The sequence below is a fragment of the Macaca fascicularis genome, chromosome 17 (genome assembly GCF_037993035.2).
Source record: "Macaca fascicularis isolate 582-1 chromosome 17, T2T-MFA8v1.1".
Classification (NCBI taxonomy): Eukaryota; Metazoa; Chordata; class Mammalia; order Primates; family Cercopithecidae; genus Macaca; species Macaca fascicularis.
This window is the reverse complement of record NC_088391.1, coordinates 16,021,216-16,036,842: the sequence shown is the minus strand read 5'-3', so window position 1 is coordinate 16,036,842 and position 15,627 is coordinate 16,021,216. Positions and strand designations below refer to the sequence as shown.

The window sequence follows — 15,627 nt, the reverse complement described above, 5'->3', positions numbered from 1 at the left end:
GACTCAGTTACCCATGGTCTCCTTCCCAGGTCCTTTGTCCTTATGCTTCTCCCCTCAGGCCTCCTCCCTCATTACTCTGGCTCACTGAGCACTGACCATTTAGTTTTTCAAAACTCACCATCAAGTCCAGGAATCACTGATGAAAGACATATTAAACAATTTGCTGCCTAAAGTCAGTTTCTATTCATCTTGTGATGAATGGGATATCCTCCCTGGGGTAACAAAAACCATCCTAGGAGACCTGGGTCTTGCAGGTGGAACTTGCCCTGGAGCCAGGATGCCAGTAGGGCCACAGGCATAAGCTCTGAGGAGCGCCTCCCCGGCCTCAGATCCCATCCCCACAGTGCAGACACATGGAACATAAAGCCTGGCCGTGGCACCCGCAAGGGCACCCTCAGCAAAGAGTATACATGTCCATTTCCAAGTTTTAGTGGTAACATGTCTAGATATTTTAACTCTGGTGCCAAAAACATACTGGGAAAACAGAAACAACTGAACAGTTTGAATACATCCATCTAATTTCTTGGGCTTTTGCTCCTGATAAAGGGTTGGCAAATGCTGTTCCTATAGTTCCTATAGTTCTCTCTCATGGCCACTTCAACAAGGGCCCCTACATTCATGGTCATGCATGAGTTCCTCAGAAAGGCCTGGATCTGTCTGAAGTCACAGGTTAAAAAGCCTCCAGAGGCAGACAGGTGTGGCACTCCCACACCCACAGCCCTGTCTGAACCAGTTTCCATTGCTGGCTGACAAGGAGTGGGGTAGGGAGAAAGATGTGGGAAAATCAACAGAAGAGATAATCATGGTGTAGTCATACAAGACAATACACTAATATAAATAACTAGGATTCTACTTATTCATATAAGACAATAGTATAAATAACTAGGATTCTACTTATTCACATAAGACAATATAATAGTATAAATAACTAGGATTCTACTTATTCATATAATTTCAAAAAACAATGCCGCCTAAGATCCCTATCACTGAAGGATGTGAGAAAGAGTCAATAATCATTACATTTTAGAAGCAAACATTGTTGTTTATGGACACATTCTTATGATGTATAGTCATGCATTGCTTCACGATGGGGATTTGTTCTGTGAAATGCATTGTTAGGCAATTTCATCATTGTGTGAACACTGTCGAGTGTGCTCACACAAACCTCAGTGGGACAGCCTGCTCCACACCTAAGCTGTGTGATACGGCCTCTTGTTCCTAGGCTACACGCCTCTATAGCATGTTACTGTACTGAATACAGTAGGCGGCTCTAACACAATGGTAAGTATTCATGTATCTAAACATATCTAAATATAGGTAAGGTTTCAGTGAAAATACAGTATTATAATCTTAACGGGACCACCATCATATATGCAAACCCTTGTTGACCAAAACATCATTATATGGCACAAGAGTGTATAAAAATTATGCACGGATTTGATCAACACCAAATTCAGGGAAGAAAACGAATGGTATAAAAGAAGGGACACACAGGTTGCTATTCCCTCTGAAACTGGGCGGGAGATACACAGGGGATGGTTTTACTTCTATTTTTAGATAAAGTATTTCAGAGACATAAAAAAGCACTAAGAAAGGGAAGTCTAAGATAAGGGTCAGGCCTTTGCAATCAGTGGGTGTGTGTGTTGTGGGGCGGAATGGGATATGGGCAAACCACCACCAGCAAAGAATATAAAAGTTACGTGTTCAGTAAGATGTTTTTGTAATTGAGAGTCTACATTTTGCATTTGGTTTTAGAAACAAAAGCTCCTTTGTAAAATAATTCACAGTGGAGAACCTATTTCTACAAGGTCCCCTCTAGCTGACACAAAACATCGTAAAGTAAGAATATTACCAGTGAAAGAAAATGTTATTGTGTCTGGGTCCATTTCAAAACAAACACGTATCACAGGAAAGTGATCAACCAACATAAGTGGGCAAAGGATGAGAGGAAGCTTCCCTAGCCAGGTCCAAAGCCTTAAGGCTTGAAAGGGACAAACACAGCACTTCTACTGCCAAAACCTTACCCAGAATTGCCCTCAAGCTGGACATGGTGGCACACACCTTAGTCCCAGCTACTTGGGAGGCTGTGGTGGGAGAATCGCTTGAGCCTGGGTGGTCGAGACTGTAGTGATAGTGAGCCATGATTGTCCCACTGCACTCCAGCCTGAGCCACAGAGGGAGACTCTGCCTCAGAAACAAGACAATAAACAACAACAAAAAAACAGAACTGCCCTCTCCCACTCCACACTTGGGAGGAAGCCATTTGTCTGTCATCCTTTTGAAGTACAAAAGGATAGTTGGAAAGTTTAGCATGTTCAGGCAGTGAACAGAAACACAGAATCATATATTAGAATATGGAATAACAAGTTTTTAATCCTATAACATGAAAACAGAATTCAGTATTAATACAGGTCCTGTATCCCCTTTGTGAACCATGTGCAATAAATGTCAAAACATTTAGGGAAATAATTTCTTCACTGGAACCAGAAATGGAGGCACCTTGAGAACGTTTATCTGCTGGGAAAAAAAAGCAGGGTAGAGGGAATGCTAAAATCTTTTAAGAACTTCTGGGTACTTTAAAATTTTTTAAAGTCTTCATAAAATATGGCTATGTTTTTATGTTTATAATTTCATTAGAGCTTGAAAGAAACAAAAGCTGCAGTGAATTTCATCTATACCCATTTCACCAAAACCTGCCTGAGTGTAATCTCTTCTATGTAAAGGAATCTAGAAGATATGGATTTCTTATCCTCTTGAGAGGTTTTGGAGGCAGAAAAAGCAAATCAAGTCTTCGGGACCGCCCCATGGAATCCCCTCTCCAGAGGCCCCTCTGCAGAGGCACACATAGCCCAGAGGGCTCAATAACTACTGGTCCAGGGCTACTAATTTTGGTGATAACAAGAGCACAATGCAAAATTCACATTTAATCTCCAATAAGCACCACCCACCTTCGAGGCCAAATCTACTCATTTTTCCTTCCAATCTTTAAAAGAAATTCAAAACAATTATTTTGTTTTCCATTTTATCCATCTTGTAGCCTACATAAGTGCTGGGCAGACGCATTGGCTCACGCCTGTAATTCCAGCACTTTGAGAGGTCAAGGTGGGTGGATGGATCACTTGAGCCCAAGGGTTCAAGCCCAGGAGTTCAAGACCTGCTTGGACAATACAGGGCGGGGGGGAACCCTCTACAAAATAAAAAATACAAAAAATTAGCCAGGTGTGTCAGGCGTGGTAGCTCACACCTGTAATCTCAGCACTTTGGGAGGCTGAGACAGGTGGAACAGTTGAGGTCAGGAGTTCAAGACCAGCCTGAACAACACGGTGAAACTGTCTCTACTAAAAATACAAAAAAGTAGCCGAGTGTGGTGGTGAACACTTGTAATCTCAGCTACTCGGGAAGCTGAGGCAGGAGAATCGCTTGAACCTGGGAGGTGCAGGTTACAGGGAGCCAAGATCGTGCTGCTGCACTCCAGCCAGGGTGACAAGACTGAAACGCCATTTGAAAAGTGAAGAGAGGAGAGGAGACGAGAGGAGAGGAGAGGAGAGGAGAGGAGAGGAAAGAGAAACCATACATAGATTAGTGAACCGTAGATCATGAAAGATCAGGAATAATTCAAGCCATACCAAAGCTTAGGGTAGAGGTCTCCCAACAGACACAGTTGGTGGGTTGGGTTCATTATTCTGATGTTCCTTCTGAAGGTGAAATTTGCTTTTTCTACCTCCCAAAGCATCTTCTAAGACAGAAATATACGCTTAATGGGTGCCTAAATCAAACCTGATCATAGACATAATAGCAGCCCTGTACAAATAAGCATGGTATCCTTGGATTAGAATTAAATGTCAGTGACCCCTAAGAGGTATGTGACTATATCTGGGCCTCAACCCGTGTCTTACTGACTAGGATGGTGGAGTGAAGCTACAGCAGGCAGTGCTTATTCAAATCCCTTCACCTATCTGTCTAGGCTGTCCCTTCCTTCCTTTACTAATCTATGGAGAGCTACCTGGGAAATAAACAGACAGGAAGGAAAAAAGCCTCAGAGTGGCCATTTATCAACCATGAATATCCCTGGATGCCTTGGAACACTTAATCCTAATAGCATGCCACGTTTACAAAACCAGTTTTGAAGATGCTTGAAATAGAGATAACACTTTTAATACTCTCAACAAACATTCCAGACGAATATGTCAGCCATGACAATTAGTAAATAAGTCTAACACATGGTCATAAGACAAGCAGTTTATTGTTTAAAAAATGTTGGACTATATTACAATCTATTCAAGTCTAAGGGAACCTAAATTCATTTACATTTTTCAAATGTCATCTATATTGTAAACAACATTAGTTGATCCAAACTGCAGAAGCCTCTGACAATTAATGGCACTTCTGATGTGGAGGTGAAGTTCTGGAAGTGCTTCCATTCAGAACCTTACTGTAGAAGAAGAACTGAAGGTGGCTCCATGAGGGACACACGCAGGTACCTGAAACAAGACCAAAAACAAGGTCAGCACAAGCCAAGGACTTCAGTTTAATAAAATCTCAGGCCACAGAAAACTTTCCAGTAATTTTAACAGAATGGAAGGAAGCTGGCTGACTACAAGTATTAAAAGCTGACAAATTATAAATCTAGATCTCTTCAAATTTATTTGTAAATTTGTACACGTAACCTTACTTTTCCAACCTGGCACCAGATATACAATTTAATCTATTTTTAATCTAGTAACCATTACTATAACCCATTAAGCTTTAAATAGAGAGCTAAGATATGAAAATGTCAGTGACTTACTTTGAAGCCTTGTACTTCTCCCTAATTGCCTGCTGAGGTCGATGGGGTATATCAAGGTACACTTTATGAAGCTCACTCAGGCAAGGCACAATTTCACTTAATGAATACCCTGTAAATGCAGCAAGGGTTTCCGGCTAATCAAGACAAAAGAAAAAAATTGCTTCATATAACTTTGTATTCGAAATCTGAAAATAGCCAATTTGAAATAAAGGGAATTAATCCCTTAGTAAATATTCACTTTCATCTTAAAAGAAACCAGAACCCCCTTCAGAGACGTTAGATGGAAAATATCAGAAAGTACAGCCAGGACTCTAAATTTTCTCATATTATAAATTTATAATGCTCAACTTGGGACTGGATCACTTTCCTTGTTCCCTCATGAGTGAAATGTTTACTGGTCCTTATAGAGCCCTGCTTGCCTGACCATTCTATTTGTATACAATATGAACAATTTTTAGTCAAAACACTGCAGTGCTGGAATAAGAACTGCTTTAAAAAGGTAAAAGAAAATTTTTTAAAAAAGAAAATGCAGCAGAAAAAAACATAAGCATTCATGAAAATGAAGGTAGACACCCCGCTTCTTTTAGTACAACAGTGAGCCTTCAGAACCAAACCTAGGGGTCCATTTCTGATGTTGTCACCTTCTTGGGCAAGAGGCAACACTTTACTACTCTGTTGTCTTGAAAGCCTGAAGTGCAATCTTCTGGTCATCCTAATTGGACCCAGGTTTGTTTGTTTGTTTTTTAATATAGAGGGTAAAAGTCAAAAACTTTTGCTTGAAGCAGTCAATGTACCTCAAGGGCCCTCCCTGAATAACAGTGGGCACTAAGGTTTCCAGGCCTGCTTCTGTTGAAGGAGCATGTGATACTATCTCCTTGACTTCCTGCAATCTCACTCCTCATAGAGTGAAGTCATTGAGTCAAAGCCGTGAAGACTGACGTGGAAGACTCAGCAGCATGTGGTCTGCTGTCAAGATGACTAGATCCTTAATGAACTAACGTGCCCTCATAAGAGGCAAGCCCATTCTAGATAGACCTTGAATTTCATCTAGAAAGAAGTTAGATCTTACCCAAAAGTGCTTGTTCACAGTGTAGTTTGCCAGGCAAAAAGCTGCTGCAGCTATCAATGAAGGAAGATATTTCAAGAATGGGTCTGCTTCAAGTAGACTCAGCTCTGCTACATACTAAGCACAAGAGAAGAAAACGCATTGGAATTAGAAATGTGACTAAGGTCACAAGTAAGCCTGGAAATGGCAAGGAAATAAATGGTGTCTTATCTTTGTTCAGTCGGCATCTACAGAAATAGATGTTCAAGATGGTTTACTGGGTTAGTAATTGGTATGCCTGTCTATAACAACAGTAACATTTATGTTTTGGTAAAATGTCATTACAAAAGTATTTGGCCTACTCCCAAAGGATAGGTGATAGGTTACTTTTCTAATGCTAGTCGTTTATGTTTATGTTGAGATAAAGTAGCACTGCTCTGGCAGCTGGAATTGGAACAGAGATTTTAGCCAAAAGACAAAAACATTAAAGCTATTAATCTATCAGGCAAATGCATGCAGTTCAGAGACTAGGACAGCACCAGTGGGAGCATCTCATATTAGAAGAAACATAGTAAAACATGTGGACATCTTTGCTACTCAATGCACAGCACATAAATACCAGATATCCTAGATTATGGTCGCTGGAAACCCAATTGACCAAACCAATACTTCAATGCCTTCAACTAAAATTCTATAACTCCAAACAACCAAATAATGCTCATTACTTAATAACATATTAGGATGAGACTAGAACCATATTAAACTAGATTTACTTTGTTCCCATTCTATAAACCTAGGAGGTTTTGCTTGTATGTGATCTGTATCCAATAAGGGAACAGTTTCCAAGCTTAAATTTTTGAATAGTTGGGTGATTAGACAACCCGTGCCTGCCAAACATAGTCAATAGTAATGCCTTATAACCAAAAGCTGGGTTCTTAAAATTAGCTCTCTTTCAGCACTGGAACAGTTTTTCTGGGCCTGTGGGAAGAAAACCGAAAAGGAAAGAACTGAAGGATAATTGGGAAAAGTTGATTTTTACAATCCTTGGCATCGGAAGTTCCTGGAAATCACACGGCATACACACCTTAGCCAGGTTCTCAGTCCTGACGCACACTCCTTGTCGCCTCAGGTACTGAAGGAGAAATTGGTTGGTGGTTGGCACTGTCAGATCAAAAGCTAGAACTTTCAGAAGCAAGTGTTCCATTTTTAACAGTTGTCGTTTTGTGTATGTATCATCAGTGATATAGACAAACTCGTCTACTTCAGGAGGATATATCTCTTCATATTTCCTGGGAAAGGAAGAGTTTTTAGAAGTAAAACTTGGAACCTATAGCTCTCCTCCTGTGCTACCATAAGCCATGCCTCTTCACATGGCCCTTGCAGACTTACTTTGCAGTCACATATCCACTTAAACACCACTAAATGACTCCAGGCTATGAAAATATTATAGCTATTAAAATATAGAGCTTGTTTCTGGACCAAGAGCATGATTATTACAAGGATATGTTATATTTACTGCTAGGAGTAGTAACAAATAATTTCCAACTGAGAATTTTAGCTTTGGGCCTGTGATACGCTGAAAGATTCTGAATGACAGACACTACAGGTAAATTCCTACACATTCTACAGACCTCAAATCATTTCATAGAAAAAAGTCTTAGGATTAACACAATGATAGAAACAAACTCCATAGGCCTCTAGTTTTTAAAAAGATGCTGTTCGACTTTCTCCACTGAATTAGCAAATGATGCTTATAGCCAAGAGACATAATGATATAATTTCACTATGATCAATTCTTTCCTTCTGCCTTCGTTTCCCCTTTCTTTAGGGGAATTTTGGCAGTTTTTATGCATTAGCAATAGAATGTTTGAGACCAAAAGAACAGAAAAGAAACTACCACTCAGCGACAGGTCACTTAAAGGTAGCTCAGCCACAACTCAGCCCACACAATTAGGTGCTGTCACGAATGACTGATAGTAACAGGAACCCGTTGAAGTAGTTTATTCACTGTAACCAAATAAACCTGTTGTTATCGGCCATTTGCTAGATCATGAAGATAGCTTTTTGTAACCACACTGTCTTTAAATAGAACTTAATAGATAGGAAATAGCCAAAAGGCTACACTGCAGAATAGTTAAATTAGATCCTGAATTTGAGCTGATGGCTGCCTTAGTCATGACATTGAACTTGTTGCTATAAATCACAACCAGGTGATTGAAGAGTAAACATGTGGTAAGATTCAGTTTCTCAGTCAATCCTGTGAAGAGGATGATCTTTTATCAAAGGACACATGAATAGTTTTAATTACCAAGCACTGCATTTCTTCAATAAGAAATGGAGGACAAAAATTCAGTGTTTTGACAAGTGATAGTTTCGTATTATGAAAGCTGAAAGAATACTTACGAAGCCAAAAGAATAGCTGCTGTTCCCACGAGCTGCAATTTCCCTCTCAGAACAGACATACATGAAAGGAACCTGTCCAGGAAGTTGACAGCCAGATACAGGGTCTCCGCTCGAAGCTTATATTCTTCCCCAACCTCCACCAGCCAGTCCACCAGAATCATGCGCATGCCTTCTGTGATGTCCGGCTGCTTCTTCATGTAGTGTGCTTTGGGTCTGTGCCTTATCTGGTGAGGAAAAGGTTTTGATATTTAAGTAGGTGCAATCTCAGAAAGATCATTCCACAGTACAGTTACTATTTAAAAATCTCACAAGCAAAGGTTGGAAAGATCCTGATCAGAGCCAAATAAATCTTTATCATAACAAGGAAGAAAGTGTAAATTTCTGGTTCTGTAAAGTAATTGTTTAGCAAATAACATGCGGTTGCGGGGGGCAGGGGAGAATGGCAATATGAATTATTCCTAAGAGTAAAATATTTAACATATAAACCCTTTGAATCATGTAGAAATAGTCCAAGCAATTGCTACTTGCCATCACAATTATTATTTTTCATAGATATTCTTATGTTTAGCTGGCATAAGAGTGCCATTCACTAGTGGTTATGAACCAAGAGTTTATAATTTATCTTAATAATAAGAATTTGGGTCCTGAAGGTTGAAGTAGAAGGTGGGAAAACTTACTTCAGCTTCTCTAAGGTACTGATAAATTTCTTCAGCATATTCAGTCACATTTGTCACATCTGTGCCAAGACTGGATATCTCTTCAGACTGGGAGAGCAGAGATGAATCTACCAGCATAGGAGAAACTGCAAGAGTTCAACATTGTCAGATAACTCATTTAATTTAAACATTTGTCCAATCCACTAACCCTCCACAGGCAGTTGTGAATATAGTTATCACTTGCTGTTTTTCTCCTGCTGGGTACTAGCTATTGAATGCTGCAGGCAGTTATAAATACAGGGTACCATCAGCCATCAGCCATCGGCAAGTCAGTTACCTGTGTTGAAATCCAGCAGGAAGTGCAGGTCTGACTTGAGTGTGCTGGTGTCTACTTCATACACATCCTCAAACGCCATCCCCTCTCTGCCCGAACAGCTGTCTCCGTCCCCCTGCTCTAGTTCATCCATGTAGATGTCGAACCCTTGCTTGGGGGGCTCTTGGACCCCACAGTCAGGGAGCGCTTTCTTTCCAGCTGGAGGGAAGGCATTTTCTGATCCAGAATAACACCTGATTCTTGTGATCCCCTAAAAAACGTTTAAATCTTTTGTTACAGGCCACGTCAAAGACCACAGAGGCGATGTGAACCTCCGTGACTCAAACCAACAGCCTGGGAAGGTAAGATAAATTCTAAACTGGAAAATCTATGTCGGCAATTTAATTCCAAGAATAAATCTTCAAAAGTGTAATTTTTGCCCCCTTATCTTTGTCTACATTTGATATTTGGAGAAAGAGCTTCTTAAAATTTAATCACATAGCTATCAAAGGAAACTCAAGATTGTAGAAAAAAGAAAACCTATAGCTCTCTTACAAAATGAAATAGGTACCACATATAAAGGCAAAACTGTAAATTGGCTTTTATATTTATAGCATCATGAGATTTTATAAGTAGTCTGCATAGCTCTTGATGCAGTGACTGAGTTCCTACAATTCCCCTCCTCCTTAAATAAATAACTTTTTAGCCAGAAGGCCCCTATAATGCTTCCATTTCATACCCAGTTATTAAGAAACATGATGATTTTGGAAGTTTCCAAACTTCCAAATGCTGCTAAATTCTCTTACAAGCCACAGAACCTTTACGTATGTCATAATGCATTTACTCTTGGGGAATTTTCTCAGTCACTTCTCCTTTTCCTCTATTCTTATCATGAACAATGGGAACAACTGTGGTGCCACCACAGTGAACAAGCATAATGCATCAAACACTGTTGCATATTAAGGTGAGCCATGCGAGATGGTGTGAATGTTAGCTGAATCAGGGCAGGTGGGCAAGCTCTACGAACCTGAGCTATATTTATACAAATGCCAGCTCTGTCTACCACTTTACCATTTTGTTTATAATGTATCTTGATGTGTACTGTTGTATCTTGATGTGTACTGTTGAAGGCGACTTCTAAGTTAGTAGATGGTTCCATAACTTTCCCTTTTATTTACCAAGTTAAATATATGATTTATGTCTAGTAGGAAAATGAACACTTATGGTAGTAATGGGGGGGGGGAATCACAAAGACAACAAAGAGTCACAATCATAAGTTACTGTAACCAGATAACCAAGTTACTGCTGAGTTTGACTCTTGCTACAACCAGGACTCCAAGTTACTGCCAAGTTTGACTCTTGCTACATAGATACTGTGTCCATAGGCTGGGACATACACTTAATAAACAAATATTTACTGAGTATCTACTATGTGCTAGAAGTTTTTCTCATGCCCGGAATTTAGCAGTGAACAAAATGTTTAAAAAGAACTACCTGACGGAGTTTATATTCTAGTCTGTGGGAGAGGAAGGAAACAAACTAGAAAAGACACAGTAAGAGCAAACAGAGCAGAGTGAGACAGTTATATAGGGCATGAAGATAGAAAGAAAAGAGGCCAATCATGAAGGACTTACCATAGGCCAATTAAGGATTAGTTTTCATTACTATTATTTTGTTTTTGTTGGCTTGCCAAAGCTGATCTAAGAATTGGCTTTTATTCAGGGACAGGAGCCACTGGAATTTGGGACAAATGAGTGGTATAATCTTTTTATGTCTTAAAAGGATTATTCTGGCTGTGCATAGGTGTGGAGAGTAAGTAAGTCAATCAATTACAAAACTTGAAAATTCTAAGTGAGACACAGTAGGGATTTGAACCAGGGAAGTAATTATAAACCGTGAAGAGTAAAATGGTTCTAGACATTTAAAAAGTAGAGCTAATAATATTTTCTCATTAGATTAGATGTGGGGTGATAGAAAAATAGGAATCGAGGAAGACAAATGTTTGGAGGCTAAATAACAGGAAGGATGGATACTCCATTTACTGAGATAAGGAAGACTTGGGAAGAGCAGTCTGGGAGTAGGGAAAACGATGGGTGTTTCGTTTTACACGAGCATGAAGTTGCTTACTATATGATCTAAGTGGAGATGCCAAGTAGACTCCTGAATACGTGAGCCTGCAATAAAGCTCAGAGGCCCAGGTCAGCGATAGAAATATCAGTCCACCGAATAGGGAGTGTTTAATGCTAGGAGACTAAGAGGCTACTAAGGGCCTGAGTACAAGATTTAGATCAAAGACTAGGCCATAGGGCATTCTAACTTGTAGAGACTGGATATATAAGTAACAATTAGAATATCAAAGAGTGGCCAATGAGCTAGATAGAAAACTTGGAGAGTGATGTTCTACAAGCTGAATGAGAAGAAATTATTTCAAGGAAAAAAGAATGATCAACCATGTCAAATAATGCTGATCAGCCGAGGAAGGAAAAGACTATTAATTGAGTCAAAATAGAGCAGAAAAAGAACTAGAGACAGAGAGCATTCATCCAACAAACACTGTGTGCCATCCTGGTCAGGCCCAGGCACTGTTCAAAGTAGTGGACACACAACAGTGAACATCACAACCTGTATCAACACCTGGACGGAGCTTACATGTTAGTGGGAAAGGCAACATTGTATATGTCGAGATATGACAAACTCTCAAGATAGGTGGCTTTAAATGGGACAGCTTCTGTCCCATTACTTAAATTACTTTAAGCACTTAAATTACTTTAATCGACATGATGCAAACAGTTCCTAGACCAATTTCCTTGATATTGGAAAACTAACAAAGAAAATTCGTCACCATTTCTAGCTGAAAAAGGGACGGGTCAAGGTGATCTTACGAAATCAACTTCTTCCCTGTGGTCCAGATTCCAGGGTGGTAACACTCAGCGGGAGCGTTTAGTTGACAGGTTTTTAAGATGGAAAAATGGCAATATATTTGTATGCTTACAGGTTGGGCCCAGTAGAAAAGAAAAAAACCAATGAGATATGAGAGAAAGAAAAGTGGCTAGAGTGACATCCTTGAAGAAACAAGAAGACACGAGTATATTGTACACATGGGGTTGGGGGGCGACCTCGCATGACAGCAGGGACATAGCAGACACATAACAGGTTGTGGATGGCAGATTATATGGCACACAGGAACATGTGCAGATTCTCTTCTGGATGCTTCTATATTTTTAGGAAAATAAGATACAAAGTCATCAGCTGAGAGTGAGCATGAAGGAGGAGGTTACTGAGGATTAAACAGAGAAACGAAGGTACAAAATAGATTTCTAAGCAGGTTGTAGAGGATAGGTACAGTGAAATGCAGAAGTGGCACCAGGTAACATAAGAGATTAGCAACTGGGAATTTAAAATGCGACCACTCAACATAAGCACAACTGACAATTCATAAGAACCAAGTCTCAGGCTTTAAGTTTTAAAAAGCAAACATCGCTAAGCAAATTAAAATTTGTTAAAACCACTTCCACTCAATTTTCTCCAAAGTTTTGAACAGATCACGTGAAGAGTCAGTAGATGAGGGGCTTCTAATCTAGTTTCTACCATATCTTTCTTTTGGCAGAGGCTTAATTAAACCTTTCAGATTTTTTCACCTACGAAATAGGGAAGGTATAGTTTTCATCTGTTAAGGTATCTATGATCAGTTAAGTTCACACAACTAATACCTGAGGGACCATTACCTGTTAGCATAGCTGCTTAGTCAGTACTGGGAAGAGGTCTGCTTTCAAAGCACGCTTTTTGGAGTAATCGAGTCTAGCCTAATCTAATCCTGATTTTAACACTATCCCCAATGAACACAGCCAAGATTATCCAGGTTTCCCTTAGGCACAGCCTGCATCAGTGTGAACACTGCTCTGACCTGGAGGAACCCCACTTCCACAGTTTATTTGGAAGCATTCACATTTCCTTTTAGCCCAGCCCTTAAATTACTTTAATATACATAATCCAAACAGTTCCTAGACCTATTTCCTTGGTAGTGGAAAAAATAACAAAGAAAACTAATCACTATTTCTAGCTGAAAACCGAACCCCTCAAGGTGATCTTAAGAAATCAACTGGCCTGCCACCGTGGCTCACGCCTATAATCCCAACACTTTGGGAGGCCGAGGTGGGCAGATCACCTGAAGTCAGGAGTTAGTGACCAGCTTGGCCAACATGGTGAAATCCCATCTCTACTAAAAATACAAAAATTAGCCGAGCATGGTGGTGGGCGCCTGTAATCCCAGCTACTCAGGAGGCTGAGGCAGGAGAATCACTTGTACCCGGGAGGCAGAGGTTGCAGTGAGCCGAGACAGCGCCACTGCACTCCAGCCTGGCGACAAGAGCGAAACTCTCTCTCAGAAAGGAAAGGAGAAAGGAAAGGAGAAGAAAAGGAGAAGAAAAGGAGAAGAAAAGGAGAAGGAAAGGAAAGGAAAGGAAAGGAAAGGAAAGGAAAGGAAAGGAAAGATCAATTTCCCTGTAGTCCAGATTCCAGGGTTGTAATACTCAGGGGGAGCTGTAGGTACAAAAGCAAGAGAAAAGCACCTGGCACCAAAGAGGAGGGCCGTTCTCCACAAGCATCATTCCCAGTGCGTCTGAGTCATTACCTGGCCACAGGTCCTCCTGTACTGTCCATTTTCAGTTAGCAGCCCTAGCACTGTCCTCTGCGGGGGATCCTGGCCCAGCGGGGCTCTGGTGAGTATCTGACAAGCATCGGGACCTCGGGCCACTGTAGCCAGCACAACTCCATTCTTGGGGTTGCTGCAGTGCATTGCCTCAGACTCCACGCGCTGCTGCTACCAGGGAAAGAGAGACAAGCTGGTTACTCAACCCCGTCCACCCGGGGCTCCAAGGACACAAGAGAACCTCTAGGAGGGAGAGCACCAAGCAAAGGGACTAACACCAATTGCTGATCTTCCCAGCAATTGTTAGTGCTGAAAGGGCATGAGCCACCGCACAAACGATCAAAGTTGCTCTGAATCAAAACAGTCATTCCAATCTCTGAGGGTTTTTTTTATCCCAAGACCTCCTGTTGGGCTGGAAGGAGAGAAACATTCTGACAAGCCTTCAAGTCGGGATACTAAACCCACGTTACCTGGAAGTTGAAATCTGGGAGCCCCTGTCTTTCCCAGCAGAGATACTCATCTCCCCAGCCCCCAATAAAAGATCCAGGGTACATGACTGCGGGAAAGCGGGTCTCCATCCCAAGTGACGAGCAGGGTGGTGCACTGCGGCCTCCTCCCACCAGATAGGAGGCCTCAAAACCTGCCTGGACCCCAAATCGGGCCCAGCTCTTCCCGGCGATATCTTTCTATGTATCTGGAACAACTGCCAAGTGCACTGGAGGATCGGGTTAAGAGGTGGCGGGCAGGGCGGAGCAGGGCCGGGCGGGGCAGGGCGGGGCCGGGCGGGGCCGGACTTGGAAGGGCGGGGCGGGGCAGGGCAGGGCGGGGAGGGAGGTACCAAGTGATGAGGGATTCCAGCCTGGGAGGCGACCCGGCTCAGCGCTGCGGCTCAGCGGCCCACCCGCGTCTGTTGAATCGGCCAATCAGCGGCGCTCCCGGACCGCTCCCGGAGGGAGCGTTTCCATGCCGACCGCGGCTGGCGTGCGCTCCCCCCGGCCGCATCGCCATGGCGACCTGCTCACCTGACTCGCTCCGGGTGGACAAGCCGCGACCCCTGGGCGTTCAGGCCCCTGCGGGACTAACGGGCGACGGCCCTCCAGCTCCAGCTGTGCGTCTCCGCCCGGGCCAGGTGGGGCCGGCCGCCGCAGTCTGCACACGTACCCTCTGGTCCGCGCCCCCGGCCTGGGAGGGCGGACTCGCCCACCCCACGGTGGTCCCGGCTTTGGAAGGGACTGTTTCTGTGACCCGTTCTCCCAACAGCCGCTAACAACCCCCTGTAACGTCTCCTGCGCGGCCCGCTCCTGAGAACCCTGGCTCGGGAGAGCGACGCGGGGCCCTCGGGGCTGCGCAGGCTGCGGCGCCCTGCCCACGCTGGCCCGAGGGCGCGGCTCGCTCTGGGTCGGCTCACACACCTACGCTTCCTGCCGGGCGGCGGCCGGGACGCGGCGGGGTGGCCCCACGTGCAGTCGCGGCAGTGTGGCGTCTCCATCGCTGGGGGTTCTTGCGGGCGGCACCTGTCCTGCACGGCTCCCGGTGCATGTGGCCTGCGAGGCGGCAGAGATGTGGGGATTTAGGGTCGCACGTGGTGCTCGAGGTCCCCACGAGAAGTCTTCCCCCGCGGGCTCCTGCGCAACTGCGTGAAGCCGGCCCGGGAAAGCCAAGATTGTGGCCCAGGAAGAGGAAGGAACGCGGGCAACACAGCTGGGGCTTGGGACTCTGAGGGGGTCGGTGGCAGCGCTCCGGGCTGGGGGCTGGGCGGGCGGCCTGGCCGCGTGG

General features: G+C 43.1%; 1 protein-coding gene and 1 long non-coding RNA gene across 7 annotated transcripts in view; one reads left to right on the top strand and one right to left on the bottom strand.

Annotated features, from left to right (window-relative positions):
• The window catches only part of LOC102128883 (uncharacterized), a 158,132-nt gene extending 148,566 nt beyond the window's left edge, over positions 1-9,566 (top strand). Inside the window, exon 4 of the long non-coding RNA XR_010582560.2 lies at positions 9,504-9,566. This is a non-coding gene — a long non-coding RNA (uncharacterized lncRNA). The remainder of the gene's footprint in view (positions 1-9,503) is intronic.
• CCNA1 (cyclin A1) lies at positions 4,225-15,397 on the bottom strand. Of its 6 annotated transcripts, none has more exons than XM_065533151.1 (9): positions 15,264-15,397; positions 13,834-14,022; positions 9,228-9,474; positions 8,912-9,036; positions 8,235-8,458; positions 6,916-7,120; positions 5,856-5,969; positions 4,787-4,920; positions 4,225-4,481 (listed from the first exon to the last, which is right to left on the bottom strand). In XM_065533151.1, the coding sequence occupies exons 2-9, from the start codon at positions 13,996-13,998 to the stop codon at positions 4,430-4,432; spliced, it is 1,266 nt and encodes a 421-aa protein (XP_065389223.1). In that variant the 5' UTR covers positions 13,999-14,022; positions 15,264-15,397; the 3' UTR covers positions 4,225-4,429. The 6 variants fall into 6 exon arrangements, with proteins under 6 accessions (XP_065389223.1, XP_045232983.1, XP_005585707.1 ...); XM_045377048.2 differs by lacking the exon at positions 15,264-15,397 and adding an exon at positions 14,874-15,190; XM_005585650.4 differs by lacking the exon at positions 15,264-15,397 and adding an exon at positions 14,874-15,190 and having other exon boundaries at positions 13,834-14,019.
• Positions 15,398-15,627: the final 230 nt, after the last annotated feature.

Excerpts from the sequence above, each read along its gene's own strand:
- CCNA1 (XM_005585646.4), bottom strand. The coding sequence starts at position 14,429 with ATGGAGACCCGCTTTCCCGCAGTCATGTACCCTGGATCTTTTATTGGG. Across the intron at positions 14,023-14,321 it reads TCCCAGATTTCAACTTCCAG|CAGCAGCGCGTGGAGTCTGA; the intron begins GTAACGTGGGTT and ends TTTCCCTGGTAG. Across the intron at positions 4,482-4,786 it reads GAGAAGTACAAGGCTTCAAA|GTACCTGCGTGTGTCCCTCA; the intron begins GTAAGTCACTGA and ends GTCTTGTTTCAG.